Source organism: Anas acuta, chromosome 2 (genome assembly GCF_963932015.1).
Source record: "Anas acuta chromosome 2, bAnaAcu1.1, whole genome shotgun sequence".
Lineage (NCBI taxonomy): Eukaryota > Metazoa > Chordata > Aves > Anseriformes > Anatidae > Anas > Anas acuta.
This window is the reverse complement of record NC_088980.1, coordinates 86,743,130-86,763,549: the sequence shown is the minus strand read 5'-3', so window position 1 is coordinate 86,763,549 and position 20,420 is coordinate 86,743,130. Positions and strand designations below refer to the sequence as shown.

Below are 20,420 nucleotides of genomic sequence, written 5' to 3'. Positions count from 1 at the left end.
AAGAACAAATGAGAGGGAATTTGGGCAAATGACTTGTGCATATCAGGTCCCTGCAAGTTTGCTTAGTTAATGTTGTATGCTTTTACTTGTTGTTTTACTAACCTGTCTGAAAGCTGTCTCCAAAATCCAGTGATTTGAAAAGAAGCTGCAATACATCTAACCTAACCTAAAATATTTTAGAGCTGGGTAAGGTGTTGTCTCTCTGGGTCAGATTTACAACAACAAATAAATCCAAATGAATGCCAAAAACACTTGTATCAATGGTTCGTGTCCAAAGGTGTATTTTTTTTTTTTCTTAAAGATAATGAAAAGAGCTCCACTTGTGGGAGACCTAGAAGATATGCCTCCAGTTAGACAGAGCTCTCACTGCTGAATGATGGGGCTTTCAAAACTACTTTGATGTTTTTCTCAATCCATTCCCTTGGAAGATGTAGTATGTTTTTATTGTAGGGGAAAAGTCTCAACATGAATATTCTTGAAACGCTCAATCAGTAAATAAAGGGCTTGATATCAAGGTTGGACTGTGTGATGAAAATGTAGAGGAATTTCCAAGTTTTTCATTTTTTTCTCTTGATAAAGCCTTTTTATTATAGACTATTTACAGTTTCATATTAGTATTACTTTTTTTTTCCTTGTATCTTCTCTTAGGAAATGTAAGCTTTAGAAAAATAGGTTAAAATGTTTAGTTATTCATGACTGCATTCCTTCACAGTGATCTGAAAGTGCCTGAAAAGGGAACCACAAGACACTGAGTTAGAATTGAATGGGATATTAATTTAAATCTAGGTACATCCTATGTTCTTATCAGTACATTGTATTTGTAATGCTGGGAGGGAAGATTTTGGATTATTTATTGTTTTTATTTATCTGTAAATCTGTGAACAAATTTTCTCAACCTTTTAATGCAGTAAGGAAAATCAAAGAATTAAAACAGTCACAAAAGCATAGCCTGTAGAATAAACTTAAAATGATTTTGTTCAGTCCTTTTGTAAGTGTGTGGGAAAAGGAGACTACTGTGTATTTCACCATGTGAACCCAATCATTTCTTCGGGAGTGAACAAAGTTTATTTTATAGAACCAGGTATAATATGGACTGTGATCAACTAGAAACTTAATAGGTTTTAGAGTAGATCATTATTTTTCCCACTGCCTGAGATGTAGGAGCAAGGAAAAAGCTTATTAATTTATAAGATTAGACCAAGTCTCTTAAACCCCACCTTCCAATTAGAGCTTTTTTGTTCATTTGCTAGAAAGGTGAAAAAACTATTGATGCTAGTCAGTTCAGATAAATTAGTCATGAAAAATATCTGGCAAATACTGCTCTAATCGTTTAGTAAAACTACAGGTGATCAGAGGAGGCTGGTACTATGCATTGTTTGTGCTAAATATTGTGAAGTCTGTGCAGTGTGCAAAGTAAAAGGTAACCAAAAAGTCCAGCAAATAGTTTTAAGTCAGTGGTAATTATCACATGGAGGTCAGGACACAAAACAATTTGTTATCTGGATTACCATTTTCAGTTGCTTTCATAGGAATCTACAAAATACTGAACCTTGCTAGGCAGTCAGGAACTTGTATTATGTGTGTATATTTTGTGATGCTATATATTCTAGCTCTTTATGTTTCATGAGTGCTTCCTCTACAGTGCTCAAATTAAATTAATTGTCTTTTTGAGCTCAATGCCCCATGTTTTAAATTTTTACCTAAGATTTTACACTTGTAGAAAAGAATTATCCTACTATCTCATGCATATCCACCACAGTAATGAAGCAGTCATACAAATGAGGGAGAGCATTTCCTCCACTTCCCAGACTAGAGAACTTAGGTTGAAAGAACAGCCTCTTTTATTTGGAAAGTTATGAGATTTGTGGTGGTCTTTAGTTTCCTGATAGTATGTATTCTGTGGTCTTGGACAAAATTTCACCTGAGAGCTTTACATCCTGGATGGGTGAGTTTTGCACATGCAGTAGCATGTTCTGTTGTGATAAGAACAGCATTATCAATCATGGTCATCAACCTTCACTTCGAGAGTAGGTATCTTGCTCCAGCTCATAGTGGATTGGTATCAGTAATGATTTCACAGAAGCCATTTCTGAGAAGAAACAACTGTCTCATAGCTTAATTAAATAGTAATGGAGGCTTCTCTTAATATAAATAGCGAAAGGGAACTAACAGGTTTTGAGGGAAATGTATTTGCAAGATCATCATTTGCAAATTTAAAAATGCAAATAAGTTGAATTTCAATTGTCCAAACTAAAATAAAAATGCACATTTTCAAGTAATCATGTTTCCTAGTCCATTCCTATTGATGGATTTACTACTCTATGACTGTATGTATTTCTGATTGCATATTAATATAAAAATGTAGGAAGGTCTTGTTCAGAAATCAGTGATATTTTTCCATTGATTTCATTAAGTTTTGAGCCTAAGTAAATTTTAACATTAAGGAATTGCTGAGATAGTTTCTGCTTCTCCTTTCATCTGGGCCTGTTTAAATCCAGAGTGGTACCTGTCAGTGGGATGTCTTTTGACCAGCTTCATTGGTTGGCTTTAGCAGATTGTAAATACTTATGCTTGATTTTTCATGTAAATTTGAAATAATTTATCGGTAGAAGTGTTTTTCTTCTGTAAAGCTGCAGAGAAGTCTTAGGTAAATCAAGCATATCAATAACAAAATAGACAAGCCTGGTATACAGGCAGCATCTGATTAATATTGTGTTCTCACTTGAGAGTAAATCTGGCTTTCAGAAATGTGTGCTACATGTAATTTAAGCTTATATTTTAAATAGCAAACAGCAGTAGTGTTCCTGTCATCAGTATTGTTAAGCTGCAGTAGGTGCTCATAGTGCCTTCTGATTTATTAATTCTGCCTGTAAGCTTTGTTCCAGTTGACCTTTAGAAGTGTCCAAAAGTTACAGTTTGCAATTCAGCAAGTTTGGCAAAGAAACGTATATGACTATTCATATCATTGTTTAAACGGTAACCAGATGTGTCTTGTTTTTCTTCTTTCTTTCCCATTGTTTTTAAAAAGTGATGTTAATCCAAGATGTTAATCCATTTACAGGGTTTTTCCACGGCACCAAACTCTCCTTCGGTGAATTCTCGTTCCAGTAGCCTGGGTTCATCGCTGTCCCTCGGTAACATCTCAGGAATGACAGCAAACCCAGAAGTGAAAAAGCGCAGAGCTCCTCCTCCTCCAGTTGTGACACCTCCGTTGCAGAACATGGAGATGAGCGAACAGGAAAAGATGGCAGTACAGGTAACTGAAACCACAGAAATCAGCTTCTTTGCTGAATGTGCTGGCTACCCTCAGTTCATTTGTCAGAGTTGCAGTCATTCACACATCTGTTGGTTAGCAAGTAACTGCAGCAGGTCTTCACAGCACTTACCAAAATTAATCTTACCAAATAAAATTAGAAAAAGCGTTGGGTTTGTACATACTTTAGCTCTCTTGAGACCTCCCCAAGCTTTTCCCACTATCAAGAGTTCTTCTGAATGAGAAAAGTTATGTGAAGCATTATTATAAAAAAGGAGGAGGATGAAGAAGTAAGGATAGAGAAGTTGGTAGTTATACAGGGGGACTAGATAGCTTTATTGGATTGTTTCCTGTGCTGGATACTAGAAGATCTGCCCTGTTTCCCAGTTGTGCCATGAGATATGTTAAAGTGGTGTTCTGTTTTCCCTTTAAAAAGGTTCAATGTTCCATGACACAGTCAGCTGAATTAAACACAAATTGAGAAGAAAAACCTTTTTCAGGACCTAACCATCTGAAAAGAATGGAGTTAAGTGGAAAAGTGTTACTAAACATGCACAATCACATAAAGACTACTGGTTCCACCATCAACAAAACCATTCTATTCTAAATGTAAACTTTAATAGTCACTGCATAAAACTAGATATGGATGCCAAATAAAATGCAAGGAACCAGTTGACCTTCAAGGTCATGTAATGTGGACTGGTTCTATTTGGTTAGGGCTTGTCATATCTGTAGCAGATTTATTTTTGGAAAGTGAACTCTATTAGTCCAAAATGGAGTCAAGGAGGAATGTTTGAGGTCATTGTAGCTGATGAGGAGGAGTCTAGTGCTCAGTCTTACTCCCTGTCACTCTTCTATTTACCTGCATTAGGCATACCTTCAGTGCCTTTTCCAATGAGGCATTGTGTAAGCAAAGTTGATGCATGGACTTTGTAACGGATTATCAGATTTCACTTTCCCATTCTTAGGATAGGCAAAAGCATGATTGGTGGGACATGATGGTGCTTCATCTTTCAAAATACGGTTAGGTGCCATTGGTAGAACACTCATCTACAGATATAGCTCTAGAGAAATAATTATATTACTTTTCAACATTTGGTGCACCATTTAAAAAAAAAAGTCCTTTTGAAATTCTCACTGTAGATACTGTGATGGGTTTTTGTGTCCCCTGAAGTTAAACGTTCAATGTGTTCAATAAAAATATTAAGTTTATACAAGTATAGTCATCACATAATGTGTTACTCTGCCATTCTCTTAGGCTTATCTCCGTGCATTGTGGCATTGACATTTTAAATTGTTTTAGACAAAAACAGTGAGAAGCTAAACTCTTATTAAACATTTTAGCATCAACATTGTTGCAAATAGATGGAAATGCTGGCTTTTTGAATCCATTGGGGAAAAAAAGTGTTAATTTGTCAAAAGTAGCATACAGTACAGTGGCAACTTCAAAGTCTCATAGTCTAAAGGAAAAGCTACTTTGACAAAAGGAAAGAGATGAAGGTTGCATCAGAGGATATTCCATAGCAAAATTAATTTTAGTCAATTGAACTGTTGTGTGGAGCTGACAAAGCTATTGAAGAGTATGGTATATTATGGGCACATTTGCTAGAGTTAGTTTGCCTGCATTTGGTGGGTAATGGACATCTTTCTGAAAACAGTTGCCCACATCAAAATATTAAACAGTTATTATGTGCTTCTGAAGCTCCCAGATTGAAAGTGGCTCACAGGCTGCGCTGTAGTTCAAACGGGAATGAGTGAAGTACAGTTGAAATGAAGCAATCAAAAACTGAGGGAAGAGATTAGTTATTGCGTATTCTGTGACAAGGTAGCAACAGGAATATTGTTTACATGAAAACCCAAACAGTTCTATTTTATCTACGTGCAGACTATCCAGTTTGCTGTGAAAATAGAGTAAAAAATCTCAGGGTGTAAGTTTATTTCTTTAGTTTATGGGAAAGAATTAGCACTGATTTTTTTTTTTCAGGGAAGGACGTCAATTCCTTATTAATGGACTTCCTTCCATAAAAAGATAAGATGTTTGTTTAGAAAACTTTATTTATGTGCAACTGTTACTAACAGGAAGATCCTGCAAAAGGGGAACATGTTTATTTCCAGTGAAGCTAGCACATTAATAGAAAATTAAAACAGTGGTATTCTGAACTTTCAGAAGGATTTTTCTTTTTTAAACTATCTTCTTCCATAAAGCTGCATAGAAAAGCAAATAATGGAGCTGTTACGGATACACGTAGTTTGACTTTCCAACCTAACAAGCCCATTATTTTTAACCCATTGTTAAGCTCTAGGGCATTCTCTTTTCTTTATGGCATACATAAAGCTTTGGGAGTATACATGTAATCGCCCTACCTAGTAATTGTACTAAGAAATTTCTGTGTGTATGAAAGGATGTTTATACTTCTAAATTTATATTTTCTCTGCTTGTTTTTTTCTGGATAGGTGGATCATGGCAATGTATTTTTGCTGTTGTGCAGCTTTTGTTTCTTATAGTAATTTACCTCCTTGAGGGTAAGGCCCCTGCAGTAACTTTAATTACTTTTTACTGCAGCATCATTAGTTTTCCTGGTCCGTTTCTAGTCTTCCCATTTCCATGTCTATTGAGAGGTAGTATTTCCTCTGTAACTGTATTAAATCTCTTCTAGCAAGTATTTATTTCAGTTCGAAGTGCAATTGAGCGATGTTTCAGAGTGTGCTGTGCATACACGAAGTACTTTACAAAGGAATTCAGTCAAAGAAAGGAGTTTATGGATTTCTTCCCTGGAGACTTTTTCCCCCTTTTTGTAAACATCTCCCAAGTGATGCAATTTAGAATAATGAGAAGCCCATTGAAAAAATATTTTTTAAAAGACCAAGGTATAGTAGTAACACTTTGTCATAACACTGTTCAGATATCACTGTTTTACCATTAAGTGTTCGAATGTATAGAGTAAAAAGAGCATGGAGTGGTGGAAAAAAAAAAAAAAAAAAACTCTTTCACACTTTTTTGCAAACAGTTACAGAATTTTAGAGGATGTGCTAGCAAAATTTGGGGCTACCTTATTGTAGGCATATTAAAAACTGGGTTCACAACCCAAAAAGCATGTGCTATGTAGGCAAAACACATAAGAGAAAATCTGTATGAGTATTCCATTATAGAGCACATGGAGAGAAGCCACACATGAAGTCTGACAGAATTAAGCACATCTCAGGGGCTTATTCACTGGCCTCTCTTTAAAAGAAAAAGTGTGGTTTGGGTCATTTCTTGGAAGAATTGCAGAATTGAGTATTTAAGTCTTTTGGAGGTCAAGACTAATGTGCACTGGCAAATAAGTTTATGGGAATAATCACTTTTTATTTTCAGTGTGTATGGAAAAGTACAGAAATTAGAGTGAGGGGAGATGATAAATTAGGCCTCAGGGGCTTTCTGTAAGAGCCTTTTCTATGAAATTGAGTGGTTTATTCAGAGTAAAATCATGAGGCTTTTTGGAGACAACATCAGAATTAGAAGAGGGCTCTTCAGTGCCTCCATCTTTTTAATAGCTCTAATGTCAACTCCAGAAGCCAGAAATGCAATTTGTAGACTGTGATAAAGGAGCCATGTGCTGTTTCAGCTGCTGTGATTTTCAGAACAGAAGCACTTTCATATAATATGTAGATGTAACGGGAGGCATCTGGGATTTGTTATTAGCCAGTCAAATTCCTGTACTGAATGAAGAATGGGGCAATATAGCAAACATAAATATCCTAGCATTTGTTTTGTAGTTTTTAATTTTAGTTGCCAACATGGCAAGACAGTGGGTTCAATTAAAAATTGCATCTTTGCTCCTAGTGTAGGTGAAGAAATGGCCTCACGTTTTCAGAAGGCACCAAAAAATATATTTTTTCCCCATGTTTATATGATTTCCTGGATGTTGCTGCAAACAAACAAACCTATGTGACATGCTGTGGGGTTTGCCTTGCTTCTTACGTACCTTTCTTCTCCATGTAGATCTCAGCTTGGATTGCTGAGGACAGTTGTTGACTCACCATTCTTGCTCAAGGCCATTCCTTTAGAAGAGACCACTTGCCCCCAGTGTTTTATCAAGGGTGATATTTTCTCACCAAGAATAGCTTGTTGAAGAGGCTTACTCATGTGAATAAAAAGGAATATTGCAGCCAAAGAGAATCACAAGCTTACTCAGAGCATTTCTGGCAGGTTTTGTTCTCCCTACCTCCGGTTTATTTGTGACCAGTTTTATGTCTAAATGAGAAGATAGCTTTACGATGATAGTTTTAACATCAACAAATATAAGTGAGATTTTTTATCTTTCCTGGAGAAAAAAAATACTCGTTAAAAATTTGCTAAATTTCTTGTATATTTGGAGAAGATATTTCAGCATTTGCTGTACATCTTTTATTAAATGAAGAAAACTAAAAATATGCAAATGCAGAGGAAAAGTTATTTTTTACCATCTTAGTTAAAAAATTCTCTTGACAACCACACAAGGGTGTTTTGTTCTTGTTGTTGTTTTCTTTTTTTTTTTATTCTTTTCAAATGTTTCTGTACTCTTTTGGGAGACAGCAGCTTCCCATGGCTCATGTTCCTCTGCTCCAGCACATCTTATGCTTCCAAGACTTCTCTTTCCACCACCACTCCACAAGAGAAGTGCCACTGAGATGGCAGGCCCCTGGGTTAGGCATCCTGGGCGCTGAGTAGCATTGTCATGCCTTTGGTAATGACGCCTTTCTCATGGGAGAAGTTGTGCTACAGTACCACTCGTCCTCTTATATATAAACCCATATAAATGGAATATATCAGTGAAAGGTACGTCCCATCTGGTTTATGGAACACATTAAGACTGTGTCCAAAGGATGAGATATGCTAATGAAATGAAATACCATGTTGAAAGCCATTGGATTTATGTCCATTTGCAGGCAACCCTGGAGTACTCCAAATCACACTGCACATGGGCACTGGGTAGTGAAAACATACCTGCTGTTGATACTGCCAGTGAGAACCACGGAATAATGTTCAAGTAGTAAAAATAAAGGGAAGGCAGTGAAGGAAATATATGAATAAAATTATGTTGAAATCATAATTAACAGAGGAAATCTGTTCAAAGAATTGTTAAACCATACACTCACCTGGATTTCCAGAATCAGTCCCTGAATTTGCATTTCTCAAAAGTCCCATGTACATGTGAGTATGCCACAGGGGTGAACTTGGGAGCCATTTGGAAATATGATTCATGATCTTCCTTAGAAGTAAAATATACTTTAAACAGTGGCCATGATTTTTAGAAACGGTTAGCCTTGCTGTCCATAATTAGGAAGCTGAGTTTGTAGCTTGATGTTTGCTGAACTTTTAAGATGTCAGAAGCTACGTCTGGTTGCTCAGCAACTCAGTATCTGGACACAGTGATTTTATTATCATATTATTCTTCACTATGCCACCTTCTGTTGCAAAAGAAGTTTAAATTGAAATTGTTCATATAAAAATCTGAGCAAAGGAAGTGTTTCTGCTGTTCACGTCTACCCAGCATACTTTGATTTTTAGCAGATATCTTTCACACTCATTTCCACTAAGTGATTACCACTCTTCCACCTTACATCTTCATTATCTAAGGGCACAGATTTGTGGTGTGCTGACTGCAGGGATAATCTCGATTGGTATGAAATCACACTGTTACTGCTGTTCACATCAGGTTTTCAAAGTGACGTATTTCCATAGGGCTGCAAATTAGACCCTAACGCAATGGATACCAATGCTGTAGGGCAGTGAAGGGTAAAGTTGGTTCATAGTATGTGCAGCTGTGTCAGTGAAGAGGCCATCGGTAGAGCTCTCTGTTTGCTGCATGAGTTGAAGTTTCTTGAATCTGCTTTGTTGCTAGATACTCTGGATCAGTTTGACATTTAAAATAATAATAATACTTCTGCAGTTTGCTCACTTCTAAGGAACAGCTGAGTGTTTAGCAAAGAGACTGTGCTTGTGTGGATGTGCCTTCTTCTGTTTGTGCATTTTATTCTGACAGGTTTTCTCGGACTGTCAGAAGCATCATTTTAAAGGAGAGTCATGATACCAGCAGGTATTGCAATTGTAGTGAAACTGAGGGATGGAATCACAACTGAATGAGAAAAGTTACTGTGGATACCTGCAGAACTGAGGTTTATAGTGGACAGGTGTCTAGAGATGATGCTGCAATCATCTTTGTCAGCACCCTGTTCTGACCAGATTATTGTATTAGAATCATGGAATCGTTAAGTTTGGAAAAGACCTCCAAGACCATCTGGTCACCCACTAAACCATGTTCCCAAGCACCACGTCCAACCTCTTCTTGAACACCCCCAGGGTCAGTGACCCCACCACCTCCCTGGGCAACCTGTCCCTATGCCTGACCACTCTTCCTGAGTAGTCTTTCTACCTCCTCCTTTGTGCATCTGCTCCAGTTCACTGCTGTGCAGACCCTACTCTTAACCAGAGCTCTGTGTCCCAAGGGGCAAAATTTCATATCTGTTTAGATTTACTAATCTGGTCGGTCCTACTTTTGCACAAATGATTATACTCATGCCTACCTGGGGAACGAGGAGAGCTTGTTTTTTCATAATGCAGCAGAATAGGATTCTGCTACAGGTATTTGCTTCCCTTTTAAATTCAATCTTTTTGTATTTCTACGTAAAGTGAAAGGTAATGAGCAGTTCATGGTGGAGATCATCTGACAGTTGTATTCTTTGTTAATAGGGAGCCCATAATTCAACAAAAGGGTGGGTGGACTCAGTTATCAGTTATCTCCCTTCCATAGGTTACACCTAAGCCAGAAATGTCTGCTAGAAGTCAACAAGATATGAGTGCTTGTTTTTTTTATCATCTTTCAGAGAGGAAGGGAGGTTTCTTTTGACTCAGAGGTCTTCTGGGTGAGGTCTTCTCAACCTTTCTCTTATGACACATTTCCTTTCCCCTTAAGTGTTCTGTGGATGTGGTTGGGTTTTTTTTGGTGGTGGTGGGTGGGGGTCTTTTGTGGTGTGTTTTTTCTGCATTTTTTGTGGATTTTTGTGTGTTTTTGTTTTGGTTTGTTTTTTATGTGGAGCATCCAGAAGTCTCCCTTGAGAATAACAGATACTTTTTCTCACATTCTGAGGAAGGATGCAATGAATCAGTTTCTGCTGCAGGAAAAAGCTGTTTTTCAAAATGTGTCCTTTAGTTCTACAAAATACTGCATCTTGTAGATCACTTCTCAATTTTCCGTAAGCTCCCTGAGGATATGAAAGCAAGATTTCTTCTAAAAGAGGAGGGAAAGCACTTAACTTTTTAGTTTTTTGTTTGTTTGTTTGTTTGTTTTAAAGTTGAATAAAAATAATTTAGTCACTGGCTTTGTACCCCTTTTTTGTATGTTCTGGTGCAGTTTTCTTTTTGTGTATTAAGAAGGCCTGAAATGTGAATGGCACGTGTTATTTTTAAAGATCCTTAGTCTTTGTTTTTTAACAGAGGACATCGTGACTACTAGATCATAATCTTCACTGGTGTTAGCGGCAGACTTGATTGAACCCTCAGGCGATGTGTGATACCTCTCAGCAATATTTTGTCACGACGACAGGGATACCGAATCTTTGTTAAAGATGCTTTTTTCTTGGAAAAAAAAACAACCTTCACGTGCCCAAATTATGTAAGCATAATGAAGAAATCCTCTTCTTATGTTAAGAAGTCAGCAGCAGGTAGTCAAGGATGTATGAGATGTCCTGTCATGGTTTAAAAATAAACCTAATGTTACTTTTCAGAGTTCTTGAGCTTACAGTGGGATATAATACTAAAGATTATAGAGGGGGTACAGATCCTAAGAAAACTTGTTAAATCATTCTCTCTTCCTCATTTTTGTATTAGAGTTTGGATATTAGTTGCTGTAGTGTACATTGTACTGCTGTACAATGCCAGATCAAGAGGCTGGGGACTTGTGACACAATTGGCATTAGTCAGTATTTTGATACAATCAAAGAGTAGCTGAGTCTTTCTCTCTGTGTCAATAGACAACAAGTAAATAGATAATTAATAGACTAACCCATTAGGAATGGAAATTGTATCTATTCCTCTGTATTTCACTGCAAATTCATGTAGAAACCACTTATTTTGGATGGCATAGGCTGCAAATACTGTATGGTAGTTAAGAAACTTTCCATTAGGCTTTTACTGTCCCACTTGTTTTGGCACTTTTATTCCAGTCATTCTGTCGTCTGAAATTTTATTTAGAAGCTTATTAACTTCATTTATACATTACTGTAGATGTTGAGAGTTCATGGATGGGATGGGCTTTTTTTCCTCTGCTCAACAAGCAGATGATACTCTGTGTAGATAAGTGTGAAGTAATACACATTCTCAATGAATTCACTACATCACTACTACTTAGCTAACCAGGCAACGTGCCTCTTGTTAATACAGAAGCAGCTGTCTTTGATTCCTATTCCCATCTTTGCTCTCTATTTTGTGGTCCTAAGTGCAAAGGTTTGCATTTGCAGAATGAGGTCATAAGTTTTGCCAGTAAATGATGTGAGCAATAATCACTTTCCAGGATGACCCCTGAAGCAACTTCCCTGGTATATGTGTTTCAACGTAAGTGTTGTAACTGCAGCATCAAAGTGCCCTTCAGGAGGGTTATATTTTCAGGCTAAATCTCAAAATGGGGAGATGCAGGAGGGCAGCTCAAATTGCAGATAGCTGGGAGCTGTGTAGTTGATGTCCAGTGCACTCCATTGAACACATGCCCTTCAGTGAAACCAAAAAAAAAAAAAAATGCAAGGCAGCATCAGGAAAGATTTGATCCTATTCCATGTGAAATCAGCATCAGATCCATGTCAATGTCAAGTATGCTCATTGATTTAAAGAGGAACACAAGACAAAAATGGACAAGTGGATAGTCACGTTTTGTACTTTCAATTCTCCATCCCCAAAAACTGCACTTGTAGCTTTGTGCTGTCATTTAGGTGTGCCACTGTCTTCCATGCTCACTGCCCTATCCTCACAGCTGTTGCTTCTAAGACCAACCGTCATCAATCGTTATCAACTTAGGACAGATTTTTCTTTAAGAGAAAAGCAGATGAACTGTTTATTTTACTGATGCTTACTTGCTGTACTTTCTTTTGTCTTTCTGTGCTTGATTTCTAGATTACAAGACCTTTGAGGAATGGACTGTTGGTACACTTCTTTCTTGTGTAGTGATGGGTCTATTGTTTTGCTTAGCAAATTATGACATTTTTACCTTTCAGAAGATAGTAAGTCAGATAGATCTATTACAGCATGCTGCTTTCCTGGATCCTATCTAGTTTTCCCAAAAGGATTAGGCAATATTTCTTTCTTTAAGATGAGTGTGTAAGCACAGAGCTTTTCTTAATGATTTTCAGTTAATTGCTTTGTGTTGAAAAAGCCATGTACATAAACTGTTGCCCTTCATAGATGTGAAATTCTGTGATGATATACTAAATTAAGTTTTATGGAAATAATGGTCTTTGTAACCAGTCATAAATCTGGAAAGTTTTATCTATTTAATATTTTCACTGGAGCTGAACCTGGCTAGTGCTATCCTATTACAGGGTCCATTATTGAGATGTACCAGAACCAATTACTAGAAACAATTGTGAGTATTAAAGGAGGTCTGTGGTCCTTAAAATGCTCTATATTGAAGTAAATGACTATGAAATTAGAACACAGAACAATTAATTTGTAATTTGAAGGTGATTTGTTCATTTTTCCCTAAAGAGCTTTAAACATGACATTGAGTTGGTTGAGTGAGAGGTATCCAGACTTGTTCTTTTCATGTCTGACAAAACAATGCTCAGATGGCAAACATGAAACCAGCCGACAGAACATCAGATAATGTTTGCTGTGCAGTCTGGATGCTTAATTTAGCTAGACAAGTACACTCTAGTTTGGCTAATGATGCAGGCCCAAATTAAAATAAGAGAGAGAAAAGTGCAGTCATGGCTTGAAGGCTTATCTTGCTGTCATACATAGAATCAATTTTAGAAAACATATCAAAGCCTCAAAAAAAAAGCTGCTAGCTAAAGGGAGTAAGTGGTACCTCTTCTAAAAAGAAAAACATCTCTTAAAAATTATTTCTGGTGCATGCATACTAAATCAAGCAAACTTTATTTCTTTCAAAACATTTATGAAAGGCTAAAGGTAGATGATTTATGCAGTGTGGTGACTACTTTCTGAATATCTTCAAAGAGTATCATTTAAGGATATATTACATTTTAATTATAATGCATAATTTTTCTCCATATCTCTAAAGAAATTCCATAGCTTGTGCAAATTGCTACCCAACCTCTTTAGAGCTCCTAATGTTCAACTTTGTTTTGCTGCACATTAATTTACTAGCAGCATGTGTCCTATTTTAGAAATAATATTTCAGAAAACATTTCAATATCTTTAGATTTTTATGTACGCAGCTTACTTTCCAGTTTCTTCTGTGTCCATATTTTTTCTAACTGGTAATTAATATACTTATTTTCTGTTTCCTTTGTTCGGTAAGATTTCTTGGTGTGATGAATTAATTAAAAGGAATCGTGACTTTCTCAGTCACAAAGTGATAAAGTACAGTTGATTTTTTTTTTCTGAAGTTTGGTCGGTATGAATGAGGATGTTAGTGTAGAATTTCAGTGGAGGTTTTGATGTTAGCCAGAAGGTGCAGCCTCTCGGAAGCACAAGGAGAACTAATGCTGACTCTACACTGGCCATTGGAGAATTTGTCTTTACTCAGATAAAACACACAGTTAATTTATAGGTAATGTACCATTGGAACTTGAATTTTTAAAACCTGCTGTAAAGTCCTGTCTTTATCAGAAGGAGAATATTGCTTTTCTAGATTGGGAAAAAAAAATATTATGAAGAAGTCACTGCATAAGAGAAATCCACTGTGCAGCTTTGTCACATTTTTAGAAATATTTTTGCAGCTTTTTTCAAGAAAGGTCAGATGAGTCCAGAACTGATTTTAAGTTCTTACCTGCTTTAACTGAAGGCTGGACTGTGTGAAGTGCAGCTTGTTTCACACTGGGGTTTGGATTGATTGATATTTGAGGATAGGAAAAGAAGACCTGAAGAATTTTGTGACTTCTGACATGGTCATCTTTCCTGCTGTTCTCTGCAAAGTAATCCAGTCCTGCCCTCTAACCTGTGTAGTAACAGGAACCCAAGCAAACTGAGCTTGTTGTGTCTTTGTTTTAACCACTTAACATGCATCATATAATAATCATGTAAGGTTACAAGATTTGTTTATGGAAAGGCTTCTAATTTAGGATAGCAGTTAATAAAATAAATCCTTTTTTTTTTTTTTTTTCAAGAAAACATACAGCTTGAGAGTTGAGTCCTTAGATTATGTGCAAGAAAAATTCTTGGAAAAGTCTTTTCACCAACATCAATAACATTCCTGATCTTTTGCAATAATCCAGTTGCTTCTGGCTGTGAGTTCATGGATCACCTGCCAACTGTTTCTGAACAGATTATGCTACCTGCCTTGGGAATAATACCACAATTTACCATCTGGTGAGATCATGATAGTATCACTTGACCTCCACATGTGGTCTCCGTCAAGCACTTCATTGAAAACTGGCAAGACATCAGGGCCCGAACATACTGTTCTATGCAGCCCTGAATTTTGGCAGGGTTGCAACATTTAGTAAGTAAACTTCATCTGGCTTGCAAGTCACAGACAAATAGGACAGGCTGATGTCATCGTAAGCTTTAACTCTCATTAAAGAGAAAGTATGTGTTGAGTAATTATTAGACTTTGTCAGGTAAGGTATTTAGGGGAAGTTAATAGACAGATAATTTTAAGCTGCAAGGTTTCTAAAGAACTGGCATTCAGTAAGCAGTGAAAAATGACCCTAACACCTTGCTTAATTTAGAAACTGGGTTTGTGTCACTCTTCAGATTTCACTTGTAATTCTACCTTTCTTATATCTTAAATTAGAAAGGTAAATATTTATATACTACCAAAGTTAACTAATTAAATGTATGCTGTGTAAATCAGGTTTAATTGCATTCTGGTCATTTTTAGCTAAATAAGAAACCAAGGAGAAACATCACAAATAGGTATAATCTAGTAAAAACTGTTCACTGCTTTCTAAAGCTTTTTTCCATTTGAGCTAATTCACAGTCGAACCATGAAGATAATAAAAACAGGGAGAGGGGAATGCAAATCCAGTTCATCTGACTGCGTGACACTTCAGTTTTTCATCTCTTTGGAGAACCAACAGTGTAGGTCACCCAAAGGTACAGGCACGTCGTTCTGTTTGCTGTGTGCCCACCTTAACCAGAACATCAGAGCTCAGCCGACTGTCCCAGAGCCCTGCTCAGCTGCGTGTTGCTGCCACTTCCAGGCGAGGATAGGAAGCAGAATACCACGGTGGGTTTCTCAGACCAAGATTTGTGGCAGAGCCCGTTCATTGTTTTGGGTGATAAAAATCTTGTATTTGTGAGGAGTGGCTTGATGTAGAGCTGTGTTAACGCTACAGTCCATAGTAATATGTCTAATCTACACCATGATACCATTTTGCTATTCCACCTTTTCCTTGGTTTCTCAAGATCGTGGAAGCAGGGCTTTTTGGCTGCCCTTTGTAAGCCCTGAAAGGAGCTAGACTGAGTGGAAATTTTCAGGGAGGAGTGGGAAATGATGACATGAAACTATCACTTGACTTACTGCCCAAAACAGGTTTCCCAGGCATTTTGTGTGTTTGCAGACAGAGAGGGCTTGTCCAAGGAAGGTGAATACTGCAAATAAATCCAGTGTGCTCTTTTCTAAATTGAGAAGGATTGTAAGGATGTTGCTTAGGATTTGGTGCTGTTCTAAGTGCTAGAAATTCCCATCGATTTTCTCTGCAGGAGAAAATTCTTAGTGTAAAGGAAAACCTGAGCTCCAGAGCGGTATGAAGTTTACTGGCAGCAGAAAGGATATGGTTTTCCTTGCTTCTGATAAAATGTTTGTGTGATTGCATTCCACTTCCTGGCCCTAACATGTTAGATTACAGCCCATCCTTTTAGCAGAAAATTAGACAAAGATGCAAACTAAATTTTGCAGATCTTCTGCTGTTGTATGACATTTCTCAGATTTTTAGGGACAGAACAACAGACCAACTAGTCAACCAGCCTGTAATCCTGAATGAGATACGCAGGAAGAAAAGATTATACATAAAACCGTCGTGCCATGGCCTTTCCTAAAGGCACTAGCGGCTCAAGGAGGTATGACAGACACCTATCAAATTCATTCATAAAGTTGCCAGAAGAAATATTAAGCTACAGTCCAACTGTGTATTTTAAACTCTAATTAATGCTCAATTGTTCTATTCAAATTTATTGCTCTAACTGAAAAGATAAGCAGAAACATTAAAAGAAAATTTTGAGTTGTTTTTCTTTTTTGCCTTTTTTTTTTGTTTTACTTTGTAGGCTATTTCTAGAAGAAAAATCAATCTTAATAGCAAATCAGTTTGTGGTGGTTTAAAATATGATTTTGAAGTGACTGAGGTTTTTTATTTTTTTCCCCTAAATAAAGACATAAATGAGGAGGATTACATTGTATTCAGAGAAACAGAGGAAGTTCAATTCTCTGCCAAAACAAACATCCGCAGACTTGTGTAGTCTACATGTTTCAATGCATGTGAAAGTATTTGCTGCTGTAGAGTGACTTCCTTGAGTGGAAATAATATTCCAGCTAGTAATGAGATTTTGCAAAAGAAGGAAATCACAGCTATCTTAGTAATTTAACATCTCGAATTTGTTTATGGATAGTTTCCTGTCTGACACATTTAGCTGAACAAGTTAAAGTGTTTAAAGAAGATTAGAATGACATTAATTTTTAACTGCCCTTGACCATGACATTTCACAAAGGGTGTGTTCAATAAAAACAGACGGAAAAATGAGCTTGCCCCTTCACCTTGTAGTGGCTTTCTTGTGTCAACTGATTTAGCTTTCTGTCGCCAATCAACTGAGCATTCAAGGACATCCTTGACTTTTGTCTTCTTCATTTTATGAATAAAAAAAGCACAAGAGCGTAGCAATTTCTGTAAAATCCAGTAATGCTGACCTTTTTATCTGTTATTAATACTGAGCTGTTTTTGCAGCCAGAGATTCAGTTTTGGTAATGACCACTAAATTTCATTACAAAATCCTGTTTAATACCAGAATGGTATAATGCGAGAAATTTAATTTGAAATTAAACAGCATAAAAGTGGGCAAAATTATACAATATTTTGTGGCATCTAATTAAAATGATAATGGTAAGGGTATTTTCAGAAGAGCAATACAGTTTGCACGCTAATTATAAGCCTGACTTCCCAATTTAACACAGAGACTGAACACTTCCAGCAGAAAAGCAGCTCAGAATCAGAGGCCATGAGTATGGTGGGGGAGCAGCCATCACATGAGCCAAACCATCATGTGAGTTAGCTGGTGCTGCATTTTGGCAGCAGCTTGGGAATCTCCCCATGTAAATGCGCTGTATGAGACTGATGTGTCCTAGGTAGAGCAAGACCTTGGGTCCAGTCAGTCCAAATGTCAGATGATCAATCTTGTTATCACAGTTTCGTTTCTTATCTTCATATGGTTTATTTCAAAATCTCCCTTTACTTTTACTTTTATCCTATTCATTTGTGAGATCCAGGTCTAGGAAATCAAGATGTACTGTACTGAAATGACCGAGACAGAGAAGCTTCTTGCCAATTTTTGAAATGTAGTCATTTCTATGCATTTTATCAAAATGGCAAGTTTTTCAAAGAATATGCTCTCTCAAGCTGTTTCCATGTGCCAGTTTTTTTAGTATCCATGTGTATGTTGCTTTTACAATATGTTGTTGCATTGCATGACATCCTAGAAGGCACTTTAAATATCCCACCACTCAAATGCATTCTGCAACATAAAGACATGTTTTTGAGAAACATCAGACTTCTGTCTTTGAATGCCACTACAACATACTCATGGATTAGAAACTCAGTTTTTAATCAACAGTAATGGAGTACTACCCAATAAAGAAGCAAGCTAGGAGTTCAGTGCTGAATAGACAGTTTAATACAGTGTAACTGACAGTGGTCAGCCTCATGAATTGCTCATAAGCTCTGTTTCTTTGAGAGCTCCCAGAATTTCCCTTTGTCAGTATATGCCTAATGTCAGTGAAAAGCCTAATAATGTATGACCTGTCCAGGGAATATTAGACATATGAGTAAATGTTGTTTAAGACACATTAACGTTCAGTTGGGACTTCTTGTGGTTTCTGGTGCTAGGCATGTTGAAGCATCTGTTACCCTGTGAAAATGCAGAATCAGCTGGATAGAGTAGCTTTTATATCATCAAGTTTAGTGGACAGATTTATGTCTCTGTTCTGCAGCTGAAAGATTTATCTCTCTGATTTTCCTAGAACAGCTCCTCTCGGATCAAAATATTTTCTTCTCAACTGCTTTAAATTATGTACAAAATCATAGCAGAAATATTTTTAAAAACTCTTAAACCATAAATCTTACTAGCATACCAACCTACCACTTGTCTTTTGTACAATGCTGCAAAACCTTCAGTTCAGTTACAGTTATATCAAGAGTTTAAAAGTGGTTAATAAATGTGTCTTTTTATTTCTAGAGCTTATTGTGAAATGGCTCTTAATTATTTCAAGATCTCTTACAGTTCTGTGTGAGGGGACAAGAATTGGGATGGTCCCACACATAGTTTGGGGTGATACTGTTGTTTGTTTAGTTAAAAGTTAACTCTGAAATTTTCTGTGGGTCATATTTAAACAATCCTGTAATTCAAAAGGCATTCTGACCCCACGCAGTATCATCATCAGCAGGTGTATTGAAATCTGGCTTGCTTAAGTCAATGTGTGTCTAGTCTGTGTTGGATGACAGAAATCAGTTTGTAGTTAGGGCATGCCTGTGATTGAATCCATGTGTGTTCTTTTTCCAATCCTTTTAATTTGCTTCTAAAAATATTTTTTACAAATAATCACTCACTGTTTCCCTGAACATGTTTTACATACAAATTAGACAGAAGTCACAAAAATAAGAGCATTCTGAAAAACAATAAAAGATCCTAACATGTTGCATAAAAAAAAAAAAAGAGAGAAAGGAACAAGAGAGTATAAGCTTACTTCACACAATTTATATCATTCACTATAAAATATTTGATTCATATATGCTAAGACATCATGGGACATCCTTTAAAAACAGTCCTTAATCCTGTTGCTGATAGAATAAGCGTATCATCTGTAGCTGCAACGTTTTAGCAGAAAGAAAATAGCTTTAAGGGTGATTTTGATAAAAAGCAAACCCTGGAAAATTGTTAGGTTTTCAAGTTTCCATTTTTCCTGGTCTATGGTAAAAATGATAACAGTGAGAGTGAAAGGAAAAATCTGTTGCTCTAAGACAAACATTTTTTCATTTTTATGAAAATATTACGAAAAGTAGTTTGGATTTTGAAAGACAAGCTATGCACTTTTTTTAACACTTCAATCACATATTGACTAGGTCCACTGGTGGAGGAGGGCTTCTGTTAGAACAGTTTATATTTGTCTATCAATTGACAAAGCTTTCTCCAGTAGGTGTAGACACCAACTACAATACAGATACCCACAGTTGTTCCAAGTAACTCTAGGTGCTGTTTGCTTTTAATGCACAAATCCAAGTGGGTCTTTCCATGGCAGTTTTTAGGTTATTCTTCCCTCCATGTGTCCTTAGTTGTGCTTCTGAGCTGGGATCACACAGCTTTTTTTCCAAGCTCTTTCTCAGCCCTGCAAAAAGTATGTCTCTCTTCTGTCTCCTATTCGCCCTAGGTCTCTGTGTCCCAACACAGCAATTGTTGAAGATGATGAAATCTCCCTCAGCTATTCAATAAATGGACAAAGGATGTTGCTTGAAAGGCATAGAAAAGGTTCATAGAAAGCTTCAAGTTCGCCTTCACCATCCAATATAGCAGTTTCCTGATACTTTCTGCCCCAAAAGTCCACAAAATCCATCTGGGCTTTTAGCACTACCTTAAGCATTTTTACCTGCTGGTATGACCATTTTGAAATACCTTGGTAGTTGCTTCGTACTTTACTGGGCAAGATAAGACTATAGGACTTACAACATTACTGTATGCTGTTGTTTAACAAAGATGCACTATGTGCATTTTTTAAGGATGCATTAAGGTCAAAAGAGGTGATTCTTCCCCTCTATTCTGCTCTCATGAGCA

General features: G+C 36.8%; 1 protein-coding gene across 15 annotated transcripts in view; it reads left to right on the top strand.

Moving 5' to 3' along the window:
* The window catches only part of COBL (cordon-bleu WH2 repeat protein), a 154,696-nt gene that overhangs the window by 78,466 nt on the left and 55,810 nt on the right, over window positions 1–20,420 (top strand). For all 15 annotated transcript variants that reach the window (XM_068671105.1, XM_068671095.1, XM_068671093.1 and 12 more), the window contains one exon: window positions 3,062–3,256. In XM_068671105.1, the coding sequence (XP_068527206.1) occupies window positions 3,062–3,256 (195 nt within the window). The remainder of the gene's footprint in view (window positions 1–3,061; window positions 3,257–20,420) is intronic.